At 42.7% G+C, this 22,032-nt stretch overlaps 1 protein-coding gene across 4 annotated transcripts in view; it reads right to left on the minus strand.

The window, feature by feature from the left end:
- tns2a (tensin 2a) overlaps window positions 1–22,032 on the minus strand; it is a 65,295-nt gene that overhangs the window by 29,974 nt on the left and 13,289 nt on the right. For 3 of the 4 annotated variants that reach the window (XM_056384016.1, XM_056384013.1, XM_056384017.1), the window contains exons 2-11: window positions 19,220–19,325; window positions 18,785–18,822; window positions 5,649–5,687; window positions 5,146–5,187; window positions 4,192–4,241; window positions 3,558–3,741; window positions 3,216–3,266; window positions 2,983–3,105; window positions 959–1,023; window positions 358–441 (exon numbers count right to left, since the gene is read on the minus strand). In XM_056384016.1, the coding sequence (XP_056239991.1) occupies window positions 358–441; window positions 959–1,023; window positions 2,983–3,105; window positions 3,216–3,266; window positions 3,558–3,741; window positions 4,192–4,241; window positions 5,146–5,187; window positions 5,649–5,687; window positions 18,785–18,822; window positions 19,220–19,325 (782 nt within the window). The remainder of the gene's footprint in view (window positions 1–357; window positions 442–958; window positions 1,024–2,982; window positions 3,106–3,215; window positions 3,267–3,557; window positions 3,742–4,191; window positions 4,242–5,145; window positions 5,188–5,648; window positions 5,688–18,784; window positions 18,823–19,219; window positions 19,326–22,032) is intronic. The other variant, XM_056384014.1, reaches the window with a different exon arrangement.

Raw genomic sequence — 22,032 nt, forward strand, 5'->3', positions numbered from 1 at the left:
GGTTTCCCAGTAAGCTACGACAGTGTGACAGTGAGTCAGCATGAAAGTTGCAATGACCCTGAAACTGAAGCAACTAAATGGATTTCATTCATCATTAATGTTGTTATTTAGGTTTGCGACATGTCAAAATGTTGTCTGTGAAAAAAGACTAAACACAAGGTTAAAGAGAAATCAAATCCAGCAGTTGTGCATATGAAGAGCTCAGAGCTAAAAGCTGTTTTCTCTTTCTTTTCCCTTAAGAAGCATGCAAGGGGGGATGCATTTAATAACTCCTGCAAGGATGTGAAATACCCTCAACCTCCCCCCACCACCGCAACCCCTCCAGATTTCCCCCTCAGATCTCCTCGTGGCCTCTACCTGTTTTGGGATGGCTGGAGGGAAGAGGACACCTTATCTTCACAGAACTTCCTCATGGCGAGAGTACTGAGAGCCTGGTCCGCCCTGCAACATAAATGCATGCAAACGCGCACACACACACACACACACACACACACACACACACACACACACACACACACACACACACACACACACACACACACACACACACGCACACACACACACACAGACACACACATACGCTTTGAGTCAACAATTTCCATCATGGAACTTGCACCAGACTCTCTAGATGCCAGAAAGTACATGGAGAGGATACAGCTGGCACTGGCCACAGGATGAACCAGCTTCCACAGTTCCTATGCAAAATCCACAGGGCTTAATTTATCAAATGACTTATCAACACAGTCTGAATGGAAATCATTGTGCTGCATATACAATACTTGAATTTGAACACATAAGTTTTTTTGGCATGCACATTTGAATAGTCAAATATAAATCCAATATGTTTTTGCACGTCAGTTTAATAATCTTTAATGTGTTCCATGTGTGGGTATTCTGATGAACAAGAAAATGTCAGATTGTGGCTTTGGATGCCTCAGACACAGACACACACACTCACCCTGCGGAGATCTTGCTGTAGTGCATGTAGGCTGCAATAATCACGCCTGTTTTCCCTTTGTTGCCCTGGAGGAGGGGGAGGGAACCACAAGGACAAGAGTCATGGTGTGCTGATTGCATCCTCGGGCACACCACTGTGGGTGGCTCAAAGACAGCTGATTTCCACAGCCTGCAAGACCTGACAGTTTTGACTGTAGGGTTGATTTATTTGTTTTTTCTTTTAAAAAGAGACACAGTTAGACAGAGACAAAGCGGGGACATAGAAAGATGTGGACAAGCAGGTTAAGTTCCAATTAAAAAACTCCCTGTGGTGTATTTTTCGCACCAGGCGCTTCGTAGTTTCTGACACATTCCAAAGACATTCCTCTTCAAATTCCTAATGTGACCCCCCCCCCCCCCCCCCCCCCCCCCCCCAAGATACCAGTAAGAAGGCTGCACCTACACACTGAGCACAAATTAAACCTTGTTTTGCTCAGTCTATCTCTCAGTGTCAGATTCTTCATTGACAAAAATGTATTTTTTCCCATCCCTGGCGTGATCTGCAGCTGGGAAAAAAAAAAAAAAGTCTGTAGCTGGAATGTTCTGGAAAGTCAGCAGACCACAGAAGTAGTCTGGTTTTAGTATTTAAATTCTCCTGACCAAAACCAATAAATAAAACATCCAGACAAGCCGTGGGAGCTCGGTCGCCCTCGCTGATGGTCGGTCACTGGTTGGTAGCAGGGGAAAGGTTCAAATTGCCACTGCTTTCCTGAACTGATGGCACTAATGATTCTCTAAATGATGCGTATCAGTGTGGAAGTTAAACGTTTAGTTGACAGAGTTTGATCTAAATCGTATGGTTGATTTTATGGCAGAGGTGGAAACAGTTTATTGAATTATATGATGCACTCTGCAATTTTGGTTTTTGTCAAGTTATGTTTTAACTGCATTATCTTACTTTATTGCATTTTACACCAGAAACACTGAATGGAGAAATGAAGGCTGCTTAAACCTGTTAAAGCTTACAAGTGGTTACTAATTGTACCATTACATGTTATAATTTTTCCAAAATAGCAATTCAAGTATGTAACATTAACCAAAACAAGCACTCAGCGCTGGTTTGTTTCTGTAACTTTGCTTCATACCATTTCACTACCCTTTCCAGCTTTCTGGCAGCGTTAGAATAAAAATAGTACCTATGTATAATTTTGATATACCTGTACTTTACTTGAGTATCTTTATTTTATGCCACTTTATACTTCTATCCCTCCATGTTTCAGAAAGAAATCCTGTGATTTTAACTCCAATACAATTATCTGACACTTATTTATTTACTATCTACTTTTAAGAGTAAGATTTTTAACTTTAAAACAAATGACTGATATATAAATCTGATTCGTTGCACAATATGTAAACTCACCTTCTACAACATTAAAATGCTTCCTACATGTCAGTAAAAACAATCCATTAATGTAAATACTTTACTTTTATTTTGCTGATAACACGTTTGTACTTTTACTTTGTAAAATTTAGAATGAAGGACTTGTAGCTGCAACAGAGTGTTTTTCACAGAGTGATATTGCTGTTTCTACTTAAGTAGGGGGTTTGAATATTTCTTCCACCACTGGTATCTGGATAGTAAACAGCAAAAGTGGTGGTCAGCTGACAACATGGTCGACGTTAATGGTAATGTTATTGACTAACAAGATTGTTTTAAATTGAGTTATGGTTTGAATCATATTTTAAAAAATGCTCAAAATATCCTGTTAAAGTAGGTATGACAATTTTGCATTGATCCCTTTTTTTCATGTAAATGATGTACTGTATGTAAACTTTAGATTAAGTACTGACATGATGCTTAATAATAACATATCTTTTTTAACACCATTAATATGAACTCAATAAAAACTACCACTACTTGTAATTCAACATTTGCTTCTACCTCTCAACAACACTTATCACTACCCTCTGATCAGCCCAGTTCAGAGTCTGGGAAACAGTGGGACGTCTGTCTGAAAAACCCTGCCGGCCCCCCTGAACTCTGACCTTGCAGTGCAGGACCACCACGTGCTGGGGGTCGGAGGTCAGCCACGTCTCCATGGCCTTACATATGGCACAGATCTTATCCAGCGGTGGGGCGTGGAGGTCAGGCCAGCCGAAGTCATGAACCTGATGTTGGATGGAGATGGAGGAAAAGTGTCATGTGATTTCAGGAGATAAAATGAAAAGGTTGCGAACTGAATTCTCAACACAAAGAATTACGAGAAGGAAAGTTCCACCTTTGGATTCAGTCGGGTGATGTCGTGGCGCCTCTCTGAGAGATTCAGGAGCTGGAAAAGAAAAGATGTTTCATTTCAGTTATTTTTATAATGGGTGTGACAGAAAAACGACTAACAGACTGCTAATTTGTGGGATGCTAAGTGTATTCAGCGGTTTCTTGATGCTATATGTTAAAACATATTGTCTCTGTGCAACAAGCATCTTCAGCTGAGGAGGGACGTAAAATCCCTGCTGCAACAAATACCACAGAGGAACTACAGTACATGACATCTCATTGAAGCTACTGTAATTACTGTCTGTCTTAGCTGACAGAGTGTGATGCATTTTTCTGTTCCCCTCACCAGAAATTTGTCCTGATGTTTGGACTTGAGCATGGCAGCCACCTCCTTCAGGTTGAGCCGGTATCTCTGCTCCTCCAGCTTCGGGGGGAAGAAGACGGAGATGATCCTCTCGGTGATGTAGGTCAGGTCGAAGTCGTAGTGGCGCTCCATCACTCTCTCCATCACACGGTCCACACTGAAGCTCCTGGAGAAAACAGCAAAGGAAGGTAAAGAGGGGGCAGAGGAAAAGGAGAAGAGGGAGCAAAGGTCGGGTGGTCACGCAGAGAGAGGCAGGGGGGAAAGGGGGGCACGGGTCAAAACGTGACGTTAATTCAGATTGTTTGTGGCAGCTCAACATGATTCTGCTCCTTCATACACTGCAATGAAATTTGTGACTGGATGTATCGAGAATGGAGGAAAGACAAAGAGAGAAACTGGATACTGTGTGTAACATGTAGGTCAAATCAAAAGCCGAGTTGCTCCATCACACAGTTGACACTGAACCTTACGGAAAGAATGTAGGAGCGGTGGCTCAACAAATCGCTAAGCATTGCCACTGAGGAAACATAAGGATTCTATTTGTTTTAAATGATCTCTGTAGAAAATGCCTCAGTAACACATATCGCCTCAGAGAAATGAGTCAGGTGACCTTTACCTTGGCAGGGTGTTTCTCTGCTTGGTAAAGGTCAGAGACTTGGTGGACCCCTGTAGAATAAAACACACACACACACACAAAAAAACAACTTATCAAACTTATCCATAATTATTGACCACTTCAATGATTACATGTTTTGTGCCACTAGTGCTTCGGCCTAATGATGGTAGTGGCCCGTCAGTCTATCCATCTGTTTAAAACTGGCCACACCAGAGCTTTCCTCTACTTCACCTCAACAAGAGGTTCCCAAATTCTTTCTTTTACGCTCCCTATGGAAGCCAAAAACATTTGAATTTTAAAACCGTGCTCATGCATGTTTATACAGTGGTCCAAAAGTCTGAGACCACTTGTTGGAAGTGGTCTCAGACTTTTGGACCCCACTGTACATCAGGCATTTCTACCACTTTCATCCAGATTGAAATATCTCAACCAGTATTTGATGGACTGCCATGAAAGTTTGTACAGATGTTTACAGTCTGCAGAGGATGGCTGCTACTAACTTTGGTGATCCCCTGACTGTTTCTCTTTCCACCAGGTAAGAGTTTTCACTTCATTCAACAAAATTTTTGGTACCAACATTCGTGAACCCCAGAAGTCGAAAACCTAGTTGTTCCCAGTGGATTTGATGATCCCCTGTCTTTTTATCTAGTGCCATCACCAGGTCTAAACATTTAATTTGTGTAATGCTCTGGTATGTAATGAGCATTACAGTCCTCAGAAGTCACAAACCTCAGGATTTGTTTTATTTTCACAGAGACTCATGTCTGGCATTGCTCTCACTTTGGATTGTTTAGTATGTGCTAAATCAAAAAGCCCCAAACCCTGACTGTTTTCCCTGACAGGTTTGGAAATTTCCAAGACAGACAGCGTTATGCTGGGGACCCTGAGGGAAAGACAGAGGAGAGGGGAGAGGAAGAGGACAAAGAGAGAGGATGGAGGTTCAAGTGTGCTCACCAGGTGTTGGGTGTGTCGAGAAGGAGCGGTCCCTCTACGCTGCTGGATGTAAGGAAGGAGCGGTGACGAGATAAAGAAGAAGAGGGGAGAGGAGGGTGAGAAGAGAAAGACGGTAAGAGGAAGTGGGGCAAAGGGATGAGGTTGAAAGGAGGTGAGAGGGGGGGAAGAAGAAGGAGGGGAGAAAGGCGGGAGAAGGGGATACAGAGGAAGGAAAGGAGAGTTAATTAAACAAACAGACTCTCTAATGGATAAACATTACTACTTCCTATAGCAACATCAACTATTTTTTTATCCTGGACTGGAGTGCCGCAGTGCTCCAGGAATGAACTGAGCTCAAACTGGGCTGAGGGCTTGGCTCCCCAAAAGGAATTCAACCAGAGGAAACCATACGGTGGTTTTGGGAAGCCATACCTCGTAACTATGGATGAACAAAGTGGGAAAACGAGTACGCTATACAGAAATGCTGTTGTGGAAAAGAAAATGGGTGGATGCAGGGGACTTACCAGATCATTGGAGGGTACTGGGATGCATGCAGAGGTCACCTGGAACACACAAAGACAGCCACATCTGAATACAAGACTGATGCACATACAAACATCCTTTTTGCTTCAGCACACAGGGTAGGGTCAAAGCTCTGAGATGATTAAGAACAAATGCTTCTAGTGAATCTGAAGTTCACTTTAAAGGAGGTTAACACTGTGGGATATACACTTCTTGTCAAGAGTAAGATGAAAAGATTGATAACAAACTAATAAAAGCTGTTTAATACTGTATGAAGCTGGAGCCAGTTGTTTTCTTTGTTAGCTTGAGTGCTAGCTTAGCTGCCCTGGCTGAGAAAACGTCCCAAAACTTGTTTTTTTTACATTTACATTTTTGTATAAGTCTATTTAAACAGTCTTTGGAGGTGTTGGTAAGTGTTTTGTTTTTTTTAAATCCTTGGACAGGCCCAGGCTAGCTGCTTCCCTCACTTCCTGTCGTTTAGCTAACAGTCTTCTGACTATCGTATTTAATGGACAAACATGACAGTGGTATCGACCTTAGCAAGAAAGCAAATTTGGGGTATTTCCCAAAAATGTTGAACTGAAGAAAACATAATATAATTATTATATATAAAGAAATTTTATGCCATTAATCAACAATTAACAGAAAGTGCCTCTGTATTGCTGCGCAGGAATGTGTTATTGCCAAAAAAAAAATACATTTTAACCTTGTATCTCTATCTTGTCAACTACTGCTAGATTAAGATACGTCGCCGCTATCAGACAAATTGTTGAGACCAGACAGAGGGAGGAAAACGGAGCAACATGAAGAGCCAAATGATGATGAATAGAGAATAAACAGGGTCTGCGAAACTACTTACATACACTTAAGTGCCAAGTAAACACTGAGTAAGACTGATGTTTGACAGCATGTTTACAAAATGTGAAGTATGTACAAATATGAAGTCAAATACACAGCTACACAGCTGGAGGAGTACTGAGACAGAAAAATGCACATACAGAGTGACACATCAGATTCTCACGTCTGTTATGGGCCTACAGGTCAATGAACTGTGACCAAAGGAAGCAGGAGCTGAGCAGCAGCCCTAATGAAGGGGGCCGAGGGCCACAGTTATGCTTACGTAATACACGCAAAAACATAGACACACACACACGTGTACACTCACAAAAGGCAGTGTTCCCGCTACATAGCCCTTTTTGGATTGTTTATTTGGATACAGGAAAAGGGCAAGGACTTGTGTATATCTCATTGTGCACAAAAGGGAAGTTACACAGGCCCTGAACCTGGGGGCGTGCCACCACAGCGTGTGTGTGTGTGTGCGTGTGTGTGTGCGTGTTGTACAGTTAGTGTTAATCTTTCTTTCTTTCCTTCTTTCTTAAGCATCAAGCTCAGTCTCTGACTATTTCTTATACGTAACCACAGACATCAACAGGAAGGCAGAGGAGCAGATAATGAGCTAAATCGAGACTTGTCGTGTTTGACAAAAGTCACAGGAAACAGGTTCAGGCTACATCGGCTATCAAGTGACTAACTGGACAGTGTTCCTGTATGACTCACTCTGAGAATTAATGTTTATTTCCATCTCCACAGGGAAATGGATCTCAAATCTTATCCTGTGTTGTGGTTGCTTTTTCATTCGCTGTCTGAACCCAATTCCTGACCAGACAGGTTTGGGCTGGGTGAGGCTCTGATTTTTCTTACTTCCCTCTGGCTGTAGTAGGTCAGTTTCATTTTTTCTTAAATCACAGCATGTGAAACAATGCATTGTCTAAGTATTGTCCTTGTTTAAAAAAGACAGTGAATTTGTCTCTACAGCGACACATGAATCTCATCTGCCTTGATAAAATTGTGGCTTTCAGTCAGGCCTGTGGGCTTAGGACTGGATCTGATTTGGGGGCCCAAGCAGAACTGTACATCCCATTCCCCATTCTGTCACTCTGCTGAACAACTCTGAATTCCCAACTATCATGGCAACCAATTACTTCCTTCCTGTCCCAGTCAAATACCTCTCTCCCTCTCTTTACTCTTTGACTCTAATCAAGAGGGAAAAGCCTCCTTTTTCTCTTCTACTGTACTCTCTCTCAGCTTCAACAAATCAACCCCATTCCTTCAAAAGATATTTCCTCATTTGGTGTCTAACATGTTGGTCCAAAATCTCCCAAAGGTGGTACATCAGCCTTAGGGGAGTGCAATATGTATGCATATATGTACACATTACTTTAGTTTATAAGGCTATCTGAATGTGCTGTGTAACAGGTAAAGGAAAATGAGGCTGTCAAATGGGAAAGTACTGAAAAATCAGGAGGTTTGGCAAGTTCTGGATATTATCAGGTCAGCTAACTTGCTTTGCGGGGCTTGACGTGCGTAATGTTCAGTGAAAGACATGCCTCAAAACTCATTATGAAATCTGATGGTATTGCTGGAAAATGGTATTGCTGGAAAATGCAGAAATTGACTGGCTTCTAACAAAAAAAAAAATTAAAACCTTCTGGAGTCATCCACTGGTTCCAGTTTCTCCAGTTTCTCCTCACTCTGCCAATCCTGGAAATAGTCCAGGATTCAAGGAGTCCTTGTTTCAAATTTCCAGTTGTTATGACTACAGTTACCAAAGTTTGACTGTGCACCCGTTGCTGAATGCAGCATGAATCGGGCTTTACCTGGGTTGACGCTTTCACACTGGTCATTGATCCATTCATTTTTCTAATCTTTTCCTCCATGTATTCCTCTACATCCCTCTCTCCCTGTGCCCAGTAGAGGGGCCTGCTGAGGACGGCCCCCGAGCCAGAACAAACACACCAGCCAAGATTCCATCTCCTCGGGCCAACACTTACGCACAAACTTCCTGCGAATAGACCTCCACCCATCTCTCTCTTTCTCCTTTCATCCCTCTTGCGTCCCTTGCCTACCCTCTATGTATAAGTTAATTTCTTCCCTCTTTCTCCACTTGTTCCCTCCATTTTTCACCCTTGCTCACTTCCTTCTACACTTGTGCTTTTTCTATCCTCCTGTTTCTCAGAATTATTTTTCTTTGTTTATCCTCTCTCCCCCCCGCTGGGATCTTCTCTCGATCCCAATATTTCCTTCCTCTTTCTTCCCTTTTCCTTTTCTTCTCTAATCTGTTTCTAACAAAACCCTTCCTGTTTGTCTTCCCCTCACCTTTCCAACTTCCAACCAGTTTTCTCGAAGTCTTTTCATTCTCTGAACCTCCACTATTATTCTCACGTCTTCATGGCCATGAAACTGGTTTTAAAACCAGGAAGGTCACATTATTGATCCCCCGTGTCCATCAGTAACCAAATATCCTTGAAGACCCACGACTAGCTAGCTTGTTCTGACTTGCTCTGCATACAAGTGCTGGCTGCATGTCTAAACTGATCTAAAGAAAAACCAAAATAAACACTGAAGAAGCTCAGGAGAAGAAGCATGACTTCAAAATGATCAATATGATCCAAATGACAAATATCAATAAGCATATTACTTCTTCTCTGCACATTTCAACCTCTCCTTCACTCTCCATAAAATGCTGCCCCTCCCTTCCCTTCCACTGCCTCCTCTCAGGTGGGTCCAGCTGGCGACGCTCAGATAGCCCTGACCCCCGTAACCCTCTCTCCCATCTCCCCTCCCCACCTCCTCCATCCCCTCTCCCTGCCCTCTTCCCTCCATCTCCGTCTGCCAGCCCTCGGTCCTCTTCCTCTCCGTCTGTTTTGTTTTGCTGCAGCGGCCCCGGCTCCACCAGCTCTTTACAAGCTCTTTGATCCATCAAAGCAGAACAGGACAGCTAATGGATAATACACGACTCTCCCCTCTCAACGCATGGCCTCAGAGCTGCAGGCTCTCAGAGGAGTAACTAGTGGGGGTGAGGTAGCAGCATGAGGGAAATCTTCTTGAGAGCCTGTGACTGTGTATGTGAGAGTGATTCAGTATATGACAAAAAAAAAGCAAAATTATTGCTATTTATAGTAATGTATTCATTGTTTTTCTGCAGTTTGAAAAGTGTTACAAGGGTCCTGAACGGCAAAAAGAAAAATTAGTTCTATGTGTGAAATGAAGTCGCAATGGGTCTCATTTTACTTATGTAACAAAGGCTTTGTCCAATGAGCAAGACACATGCAGAAAGAAAACATAAGATGTGAAAGTTCCTATGTCTGTGAGCAAAGCAAACTGTTACAAACAGTCGAGACCCTGGTCAAGATCCTGCTCCTTGATTACATATGAACGCAGCACTTATGCAGCATTTCCTTTGATGGTTAGCTTTAGGCTTAATAGTCCCCCCATTCCTTAAGCTCCCTCGGGAGAGCCAATCAGAGAGCATTGATGAAAGCTGCAACGAATCAGCAGTGAAAGCCGATGCTGGCTGTGACCTTGTGCGCTTTCATCATCACCATCAGCGAGCGAGCTAGACAAGAATGCAAGGGGGGCGCCTTGAAGTGAACGGAGCGCAGTGACGTCTTAGAGTAACAAGAGGGTAATTCCTTCTCTGATTACAAGACTAATGATGATGCAACAGGTATGTCGGCATCTGTGAAGCAGCTACAGACAACTGACTCGACAAAGCAGTAGAGACACATCAGATTATAAAAGGACAAAGCATGTTCACCAGCTACTGCAACACTAATTTGACAGTTACACCCCCCCACCCCCCTAAGCAGCCGTTCTGATTAATTACCCTCGGGGCAAATGTTCCTCGTGTTTGCCAAGAGTTTGAGCAATATGGTATCTCTTTATGTCTTACACCTGTTTTCTGTCATAGTTCAAATTCCCTATAGATGAAGGACTGTATGTAAAAAACCGTCTGAGCCAATTAAAACCATCCTGAAAAGGAAGAGAAGACGTTAACGGGGATGTTTTTTCACACTAATTTCAAAGTGAAGTGTGTCGGGAGTGGGGTTTGGTGACCTTTACCTTTGCTCTTGGCCACTCATATAACACTGAGTGTTTCAAAGCCTGCTTCGAGGGGTTAGAGGAACAATTTCTCATAAGACGATAGAAATCCAACTTTCTTAAATGCTCACTGACTGCTGTTGTACTGGAACATCGCCCAAAGAGAAATCATTTGGAAACTTGTTTGTCATATGGGTTATATGCGGGTTTAGGGGGGATTTCTGTAATGGTTTCCACTGTACAGCTTATCACGTTCTTGCAATTAAGTATATGTGTTTTAAGTCCTGTCTAGCAAGGCATCCAAAGCTATTATTATTACGCCATCTTTCGTGAACTCCATGTACCTTCACAGAAACTTAATGTTTAGACTAACTTAAATTTTTTTTATGTATTTCTGGCAGTCAAAAAATGCAGATGGTCTCTGCTTTGCACAGACCTGCAGGACTCATTTTATGGCAGTTTTGAGAGTTACTTGGCTTAGATGTATAACTATCCTTCAAATGTACCCCACATGTCTAATGCCTCTTAATCATGACAAGGTGGACTTCATGAGAAAACCAGAAAGCACCTAGCTTTACTCAAGGGCACTTCAAGGCCATAACTAAGCAAAAACAACACCTATGGGTGAAATATGTCCATCCCCTATACTTAGGAGCCCCCTTTCACACTTTTCGGTCTTTTCTGTGTGTGAGACCAACTAACAAAGTGTTAATCTGATTTCTTCTCACTGCTCAGCACGTTTTTCTCTCTTACTGATTGCCTCTTGTTCCCACACTTTCTTTTGACCCCAAAAGGAAAAGAAAAGGGTCTCTGTCTCTAGCTGTTTCGTTCTCGATCCAAGCAGCTGAGAGGGAGGCCGAACATATCACAGGTCACATGGGTCCCTGTGGCGGAGCTTTAATGACCGGGTGGGAAGCAAATCCCTGCTATGGAGCCGGGGGTCAACAGTTATGACTACATGATATATTCGTAAAGTTATGCAGATGGAAAACACAAAACAGGGATGCACACATGTTGCTTGTACAGAGGTTTTTCTAGGTACATGCAGAAAAGCAGAATGCACATACACACTGATAGTTCAACACAGTGGTGTTCTCATCAGTCTGTTTTTACCCTTCTCCTCAAGCCAAACATGGACCGAAAGCTCAAATCAGGACGAAAATACACGCGGGTAAATAAACAAAGCAGGAAGACATTGGCCGGGATGAGATCGGGAGAGATCAACAATGGAAAAAAAAAAAAAAATCTCCTGTGAACCAACAAACACAAACCATTATTACAGATCTTCAGTCCTACCCTCCCTTGTGTGCCCTCTGCGGTCGAGCTACATCTCAGTCATTCATCCGTTGCGACACGATTCCAAAAAGCACAACATCCCCCTCTTTTTCTATATTTGCAGCCCTTCTCAGCCTAAACAGTTTTTACCATCTGCACAAAAATGCATTCACATTCCTCAGACAGGCATTGTGTATTGTCAACAATTTGCTTTAGGGCCCATCTCCTTTTTAGCACGCCACAGCTCACAAACAATATGGCCCTATGGTGAAAGCCTTTACTGTTGTTTTCAATTCTTTTTTTTTCTGCTTATCATCTCGTTGAGGCCTAAGGAGATGAATTTAACGAACTGACGGGACACAAAATAAAAGAGATGAAAAGACAAGAAGACGAGAATAGCCCATTAGTCACAGGCACACATCTGGTGGAGCCAGATGTTGCACTCCCTTAGATCAATATCATTAGTTACAGGGAGTTAAAGTGTTGATGAGTTGACGAAAACATTGTGATTTAAGCATTACTTCTTCCAGGATTTTCACACATTTCCTCCAGCTGTATATCAATAATTTTTTTGGGGGGTTTTTGTTGTGGATTTGTCATAATGTGTGAATCAGTGTTTCTTCAACTTTTTCAGACGTAGGACCACTGAGTCATTAAAATAAAACTCAGCCCCCAAACATCCTGAAAACCAGTAAGGCTGACTACCTCAGTAGTATTCACTGGGAGAGAGTTAAGGTTTCATTTGATTTCCTTTTCATTAAGCCACCAGTCCGTGATCTTGTCCATCATCCGTGTTTGACAGTTAATTTAGCACAATCGCAGGGCAGGCTAACTGTAACCTTCATCCACATTTCCTGTCAAATGTCACGCTGATCATTTCTAACGTAAAAAAAATAAACTGTAAACTGGCGAAGCTACGTGAGTCGGCAGGATCGCAAAAAGGTCGTTTACATTGCTGTAAGTCCAGCAACACTGCAAAACAACAAATTCAAATAATAATATTTGAATTTATATACGAGTTGATATCAAATTGAAAACAACCAATATACACTATTTGCTAGAAGGCTTTGTTGTCACTCGACAGTTTGAGGAACACTAAATTTAAAACATGATATTAAATCAAATTAAAAGCCAGTACAAATAGTGACAGTAGATAACACTAGAATCTGTGACTCATGTCCTCATGCACCAGTGTGGGTGTCAATACTTAACATCATAGCAGAGATATCCAAACGGTCCCTTCCTGTTCTAGATCTAAGACAGGACAAATACACTGGCCAATTAGTGCAGCTTATGCCCCTGCTGGTACACACACACACACGCATGCACACACACACACACACACGCACACACACAACTTGGCTAAGTTAGCTGTCATGCTTATGGTTTTAACTCTCATCAACATCGCTCACCCACCTATTCCTTTCCAAGCTCAGCCTGCGCTCGCTGTACACACATGGGCGCAAGCATGCAACCACACACACACACGCATATAAGCACAAGCACACACACACGTACACACACACACACACACACACACACACACATGCATATAAGCACAAGCACACACACAGCTCAAACTCAAAACACGCCAGCCTATCTCGGCAATTACCAGAGCTGTCTGTGATAAAGTGGCGACTGCTTTAGTCATAAGAGACAGTCATGGTCCTGGTAATGTTAAAACGATACAGTTGGATCCCGTTATCCTGAATGACTCACACTGATTACATGAGTATTTGGTGGAGAGCTCGGCCTGCAGGAGGGAAACCATAGGCCTGGGCTCAAGGCCATGAAGCTTTAACCAGAGATTACTCACCACTGATGTCACTGAGATCCCCGCAAACTATATTTCTGTGATGTGTTCAACCACCTACTGAAATGATTAAGAGGGTTGATTACAGCGAACTGTCTGACTGAATGTTTTGATACCTTTTCACCTTTTTATAAGGTTGAATAACTAAGCTGTGGCTGAGATGTTTTTCACAGCAATGAGTGATACATTCCTATATATACATCACTGCAACCAGGCAGATATTTGACGCAGAGGTTTCCATTAGACAGGAAGTCTGCAGGGTGAGGGGGGTGTCGGGGTCAGCTGTGATGTTGAGCTGCATGTTGAGAAAACATGGACTATGGTGCCATTACGGCCATTACGCCATCATTCCATCTTCCTATGGCCCATTCCTGCAGCATGGTTTGCATGTAGGGGTCAGTTTAGTTAATGTGATGGGATCACACCAGCGGCCAATATTTTGACGTTCCTACGGCTGGTAACAATACATCCAATCAACCATCCATTTTCTTTTGCTTATCTGGGGTCAGGTCACAGTGGCAGTAGGCTAAGCAGGGTAATCCAGACATCCCTCTCTCCAGCAACACTTTCCAGCTCCCTCCAGCGAGTTCTGGGTCTATCCTGGGGTTTCCTCCCAGCGTGATGTGCCAGGAGAACCTCTAAAGGAAGATGCCTGAACCACCACTAGTTCCTTTTGATGTGAAGGAGCAGCGACTCTACTCCGAACTCCCTCCAGATGAACAAGCTCCTTGCCCCCTCTCTAAGGCTGTAAAGTAGTTTGCACACTGCCTTGCCTACTGTACTTTGCTTTACTAAAAATAAAGAGGCTCTGGGAAGCAAGACTCTGACCACATCTGTCCTGATGAAAGGCCTTTATGTCAGAGAAACATCAGGCGGGTTATGTTGCTCTTTCTCTCATCCCTGACATCCTCCCCCACTTCCGCTCTATCGATCTGTACTTCATTGTACATCCTCTTTTGGTAAAGGCGAGCAGACAGTGCAAACAGTTCACAGTCTCATGTGAAATGTTTTTTGACATGTTGAGCAGATAAGAGGACTGACAGGGACAAGAGACAACGAGGAATCCTGATGCACAGAGCAGGGATTTGTAGTTACTGTGATAAACAGCTCTGTACTGCAACATCTGCAGGATGACTTTACCATTCAGTAATACGAACTGGACAGTATTAAAGTTTAGGTATTTTAGTCTTTACTCATCAGTCAGCCAGTTAACTGACAAGTCACACAAATAGTCAGCCAGTCAGTCACTGAGTAACTGGTAAACAACTGCAGACCTGAGATGAGAAGTTAAAAGTTTCAGCTCTGGAAGCTCAAGCTAGTTTTGTAACCTTACAATCCTACGATATCCAAATAGTCATAAATCATGTGTTTATGGATTTGAACAGAATTTAAATTACAAAATTGAAAACCACATTATACCCAGTACAGTGAAGATAATACTGTACAAAGTCTAAGGCTGAACAATTTATCGTTTTTATAATATAATAGCAATTTCAAAGAGTGCAATTTTTAAAACCGGCAAGCAGAGATTTTACTAACTAATAACTAACAGTGTTTCAACATCTTAGCTTGCAAAATAAATAAAAACAATATAAGTAACATTAATTCTGTAACTTCAACAAGGAGCATTTATTATTGTCTGGTCAATAAGTTCTCTGCATGGCGATGGCTTCACATTCACTATTGGTCTTTTTTCTGCTTTGCCACTGATGTTAATTTCAGAAAGCTAGCTAACTGGTAGCTTGGCAGTTTTCAGGCGTAAATGAAACACAACTGATAAACAGAGATGTTGGAATCTCCTGTTAAAACTTTTCAGCATCTCATATTATCGTTTAAAGTTTATTAGCTTAAAACTGAACTGAGAAGTCTGGTTTCGGGCAGTGAAGGGGCTCCTCCTGTCAGTGTGCAAAGCTAACGGTCATGCTAGCTTAAGGGTCTAAAGTCTGTCTGCAGCATTATTTGGATAACTAGATTAGTTTGTAGCTGTTATCAATTAATACAAAGCAACTTTTGAAGTCATTATTGCTTCAGTGCTTCATATCAGATTTGTACCTCCGTACAGTCTGTCCAGCAGTCATTCAGTGAACCAGCCTGTGTGATTTCATATCAGTGGGGTTTTCCTGTGTGACTAGTCTACGAGTTGAGCAGACAGCCAGTGAAACAGTGAGACAGTTTCTTTTTTCCCTCACCAGCGGAAATGACTCTTCTTGCCTAATTAGACAGACAGACTGATCGACTCGTCACGGGCTGCATTTCACAAATTTTAATCCTTCCTCCTCCCACTGTTGCCCCCCTCCCTGTTTCTGTGTCTTTCCCCAACCTTCCCTCCATCTCTTTGCCCCTTGGCCCCAGTCACTCTCTCTCTCCCTCTCCCCCCAATTCCCTGTGGACTAAATTTTCCACTTGGGATCAAAGATAAGGAGGAACTGTTCTCTGAGAGAGGAACATGCTGGAATAAAACTCTTTATGGCCCTCTGTTTGTGTGTGTGTGTGTGTGTGTGTGTGTGTGTGTGTGTGTGTGTGTGTGTGTGTGTGTGTTTAGTAGAACAGAGATGGGCCAGCTGGAGGCTGTTGACCTTGTGGGCAAAGAGTAGGGAACAGAATGACAGAGGACAACCAAAAGAAAAAAAAGAAACCATGAACTGTACATAGACTAGCTCTTACTACCAATCACTTTCTGTGGGGAGGAAGCTTAATAATAAAATAGGGGGGAGGTTTCCGGAAAACTGGAGCAGACACACTGACAAGATACCGGATGGTGCAGTAACGAGACAATTTGTCACCGAGCTTACAATACCAGCCGGGTGGTGATGTAAACAGAAGCCGGGTGAGAACAGGATGGCTTACTGATGACACGGGGCCGACCTCCAGATGTGTGTGTTTGCACATAAACACTGTGAATATGCTCATGGTAATACCTGCCAAACGTGGTTCAAGTGCAAGTGAGGAAACACCTTGAAAACCAGGTCATATATACAGTAGATATGGAAGGAAGGCTAAAGTTAATCGGCTAGGCAAGCAGACAGCTGAGATCTGTTATGTAGATCTATAAATGGGCCATGTCTCCATCGTCACTACATGAGTATACAGCATTCACAGTATTAGAGATTGATGCCATCCGATCTACCCTCTTCATAAAAGGGTAGATAACAGCACAGACAACACGCCCCGCCCTATCCGACCTCTCCCTTCCTGGGCAGTAGCGATGGATATCACCATTTAACCACCAGTCAACAACCACACATCAGCCACTTACAGTGAGGCCGTCAAACAACATCCTGCTCCTTTCTGTAATCAATCTTAACAGTTAATAAATGTGGTCCAGCATTTTAGTAAAATGATTTGTTGTTTCCCAATAAGCTTGCTTGTGTCAATTCTAGGATTTTCAAATGAAACACGAGATGTTGTGGTAACATGTCTGTTTTGTGATTCGTCATCTTGTGCCATTAAAAATATCTACACTAAATCAATTAATTAAGTCAAAATTTGTGGGCATTATGCTTATTTACTTTCTTGCCCAGAGTCAGAAGAAGGGGACTGATACCACTCTCACATCTGTACGCTAAAAACAGAGCTATAGCTAGCTCACCGTAGCTTACCTTAAAAACTGGAAACAAGGGGGAGCAGCTAGCCTGGGTCAGTCCAAAGTTACAAAATACCTACTAGCTTACCAGCTCCTCCAAAGTTTATTAATAATCAAGTTATATCTTGTATAAAAACTGAAGAATAAAAAAAACAAGTTTTGATTTTACTTTTGGACAGAGCCAAGCTAGCTGTATTAGTGTATGCTAAACTAAGCTAACCAGCTGTCGCTTCACATTTAGCATACAGACATGAGACAGCATGCTCTATATTTTACAAAGAATAATATCTCCATGCAGAAACAAACCCACTTATAAACACTGTGCGTATCACAAGTTGACCTGAAAAGCCTGATTCCACTTTTTTATTGCGTACACCATTTCAAAGCCATCCTTTCATCTCTGAACTCATCCTCAGGGCTCACCACTCCTCAGATAAAAGACATGAGGACGGAGGGATGCCACATGCCTTCGCCCTTGGCTTTCTCTCCTTCGCCCGATGACTGCCAAGGCTCCCTGCCTCAGCCTCTACCCCCTCTTCGTCACTCTGGCCATGGCTGGCATTCTCCCCCTCTGCATCTCTCTGTCTATTCATTATACCATCCCTCCATCAATGACCCTTTCACAGGCAGCAGTGTGGGGTTGGAGCAGGGCTTGGAGCTCTTTCTGAGGAATGCAACTGAGCGGCCTTCACATTAGCAGAGATCTCGAGACTTCTGCCCTCACAGAGCCACCGTCATGTGGCTTTTCACACCTCACTGGCATATCAGTATATTAAACAACTCAGAAAAGCATTTCTGTTATTCATATTGTCCACTGCAGTCAGATCAATATGTACAAACATGGATGGCTCTCTCCCAGGGTCCTGTCCCATGATGCTTAGTGGGTCAGCATTTAGGCTTGCGGGGTCTTGACATTTAACCTGCTCCAGAGCAGGATACATTCACATTGTTCACTTCAAATACTTGGTTCATATATCTACAGATTGAATTACTTTATATTAAGTTATCAAAAATGCTTTCAAAGCCTCATTGGGACAAGATAACATTGTTTCAGTGCCAACTATTTCCACTACGTTTATCTATATTATTCATATTTACACTTTTAATCTGTTTAAGTCTCGCAAGTGGCATTACCTTCCATTGTTTTGTGTTTCTCATATTTATCCAGCTCTTATTGGGATGAAACCATAAATGTCTTATTCTCATAGTTACCATTAGATGTGTAATGTGTTGGCAGTCTTATGTTATCATAACCCCAAATTGTTTACAGTTTCTCATATGACATTTATTATTACTTGAGTGTTTTGACCTTGTTTCATGAGATATCCCTCAGGTCACGGACTTGATAAGACCATGTGAATGTATTTTATTTGCCAGCGCTCAGGTTTCAATCCAAATGTGATGCAAATTTGAACTAAATTTCCAGAAAAAGAAAATGCTAATTAATTGTGTGTTTACATCCACTATTGTTATGCAAAAATTAAGAGTTGAGTGTATTGAAATTCTCCAGTTTTGGTGAAATCTCGAAGCCCTTTCAATACTGTCAATGACTAGATCACTAGTGATGGGTTGAGGTTGATTCTTACCTTGGCCTCGCACTTCCTGTGGGTGGCTGTCTTGCATACTTAGAGGAATTAGAGTAGGGAAGGAGGAGGAAAGAAAGGAGACTAAATTAGTCCCATCATAGCTGCATTGTTTAATTATTTATGACATGCATATAGTTGTAATACAATCAATCTGCCATCTACTGTATAATCTCCATTTGCTTTTATTGTATTTTAAGTTTAACAGCGCAACCCAAGTAAAAATCTTCATATCATCCTGCTGAATTACTGCAGTTAAACTCCATACCACATGTTCTATTCCAAGTCCTGTATCCTGTGTCAATGTATCCTATGTGCTACTAGTGCTCTTTGCTTAGTCATCAAGTTGTTTGGAAGAGCTAGGATTTGCCGCTGCATCATTTGGTATATTCCTCCGGACCGCCCAGAGGAACAAATGACCTCAGCATGATCATTTACCTCTGCAGAAGGAGCCCACGTGGTCGACGTTCTGACGACACACGCTGCACTGCCGCTTCTTCTTGAAGGTCTTTTCCTTGAAGACGTGGGGCTCTCCCTTCCCCGTCTGCTCACACACAAACACAAACACACAGAGAAATTAGATTAACACTCAGTTAGCAACCAGATACAGGACCAGATGTGGCAATGCAGTCTGGCAGGGGAGCTGACAACTCTCAGAAACACTGTGAGAATCCTCGTTTGACCTTCAACCATAAGTTTCACTTGGCAGATGTTAAATGGCCTGTCAACCATCTTCATCTGATGCCTTGAAAACAAGACAGACAAAGAAACTGGGCTTCCCCAATAAAAAGAGAGAAGAAAACTAAGAAATGGCTTGTGAGTTAGTGACAACGACAGGTGCTTGGAACTGTCAGCTTTAACCTGTACGTACGACACACCAGGTTGTGCAGCCGTGTGAATGAGTGTGTGTGAATGAGTACGACTGTATGAATGTATGTGCACCACTATGGGCAACATCCATTTTCTACTCCCTTTGCCTCTTGAACCTCTGTTCTGGTTGTGTAACCGTCTTCCAGTAATAATCCTTGTGGTTCCCGCCCATAGCCCATTATAATCCTTAGTGTGTGTGTGTGTGTGTGTGTGTGTGTTTAAGTGTGTGTTTGTGAAAGTTTGGAAAGTTAAGAAGAGCAAATGTGTTGGACTAATTCTTAAAAGAGAGTGAGAGAAGTGGAAAGTAAAAAGAAATCAGCCACTTTTCTCTCTCATGTCACTCTCTGTGTGCGTGTTGGTGTGTACATCAGTGTGTGTGTGTGTGTGTGTGTGTGTGTGTGTGTGTGTGTGTGTGTGTGTTAGTTCGTGTGGTGGCTGTTCCCACCCAGTGCCTCTTTGTTTCCCAACATGGGATCAGATCCACAGATGACTGGGCCTGACGTGACTCCAAGGAGGCTTTGAACATGAGAACACTAACGACCACGGGCTAAGTAAGGGGGATTGCTTAGCATGTTTTCATGCATGGCTACATAATGGGGGAATAAGACAAAAAAGTGTGTGTGTGTGTGTGTGTGTGGGGGGGGGGGGGGGGGGGGGTTGGCATGTGAACAAACAAAAGTATGTACATGTCATGTTGAGAGGCAGCACAGATATTCTGGAAAGTGGCAGGTTACCAGTCAAAAGAATAGGATTAAGCTGTTTCTCTGTTCACTATTTGGAGGGTGTGGGTAGTATGAGAGTATGGAAGCAAACACACACTCAACATCAACATCATCACCATGAAAGAACAGCGATTTGTAAGAAAGCACATGTAGCTATAGCTACTCAACATCCACGTTTCCATAGCTTTGGATAATTAAACTGATACATGAACATAAAGGGTTTTTTGTTTCCTCCGTGTGTGCTTTCCCTCCTTGGTAACAAAGAAAAGCGGCTGTTTGCACTCTTTTTCCATTATCCCACTGCTCTGACTCTGCTCTAGGGACTGGACAGTGTTTGGACAGCTGCCTGCCTGGCATCACCCTCTGCCAGCTGTGTTCAGCGGCTGCTGGCCTGCTCCAGTACAAGTGTACTATGACCACAGCACCCTGGATGGTGGAGATGGACTGGGTGGGTGGCTCAGGGGCTGAAGCCTGTTATGTAATATGGTGCGTTCAGGGAGATTGACGTCGATCTCTAAAACTGTGGAGTCATTACTTTTGTGTTAGGATGTTTGACTCAGTATGACTTGGCCCATTCTCATTTATACTTTTCTCACAGTAACAAACCACACAAGTCCACACAGGCTTCATTAAAATTTCATGTTATCTTATCTTATTCTGATCCTGTTTTTATGACTCCATGATTTGGCTCTCTTTCTACACCCTTTCCTGAACCCCAAACATAACAAATGCTCCTCCGTCTCATGACCAGTTTAACTACGTCATTTATTCCTTGCTCATTAGCTGTGCCTTGACAAGCCTACTGCCAAAGTATGTGAGATACAGACTTTGACACTGTTACAAAAGTGCACCAAACTTCATCTCACAAACTTCTTCTTCTACAGAATGCCCTCATTCTCATCTATGTACTTGTGCAATAACCTAAATATGTGTGTGTGTGTGTGTACCAAGCATATATGAATATACACACGGGGCCCACGGTGAGTTTAAAAAAGCAGCCAGTCACTGTTAGCTAAACCACAGCGGTGTTGTGGGCTCAGAGATAAACACACAGAGGAGAGGTTGGCAGCATTCCTTCTGTTTCAGACACAATCAAGACCACTACATGGTCCAACCACAGGCAATCATGGTCAGACAGTGATACGCGGCTCCGCTACTGCATGCTGTGCAAGGTCTCATATTTGACACAGATATAAGCTGCTGCACATTGGTTCATGTGAGGGAGCTAGAGGGTAAATCGTCACTGACTCAGTGACCATAAAAAATAGACAATGGTGGCCCGGGGGTTAAGGCGCCTACCGTGAACCACAACGTCCCCAGTTCACAGCCCCTGTGGCATGTAAAACCCAATCTCTCTCTCTCTCTCCTCATTTCCTTTCACCTCTCTACTTGGCTATCCAATGAGGGCATAAAATGCTGAAAATAGTCAATAATAGGTGGACTACTTTTCTTTGTCAATAGCAATGCAATATGTTAGCTAAGCATTTAGCGTGACGACTGGTTTTTCTAAAAGGTTGCAGGTTTGATCTCTGCAGAAAAAGCATGCTGTATTTGACAGCTGTCACTAGAATGCACATTATGAAACCAGAAGGAGAGACAAAGGAAAGTGAAATACAAGTGAATATTAGTTCACAAACATTAGCACAATGGAAAAAGATG

Source organism: Seriola aureovittata, chromosome 9 (assembly GCF_021018895.1).
Source record: "Seriola aureovittata isolate HTS-2021-v1 ecotype China chromosome 9, ASM2101889v1, whole genome shotgun sequence".
In the NCBI taxonomy this organism is placed as follows: domain Eukaryota; kingdom Metazoa; phylum Chordata; class Actinopteri; order Carangiformes; family Carangidae; genus Seriola; species Seriola aureovittata.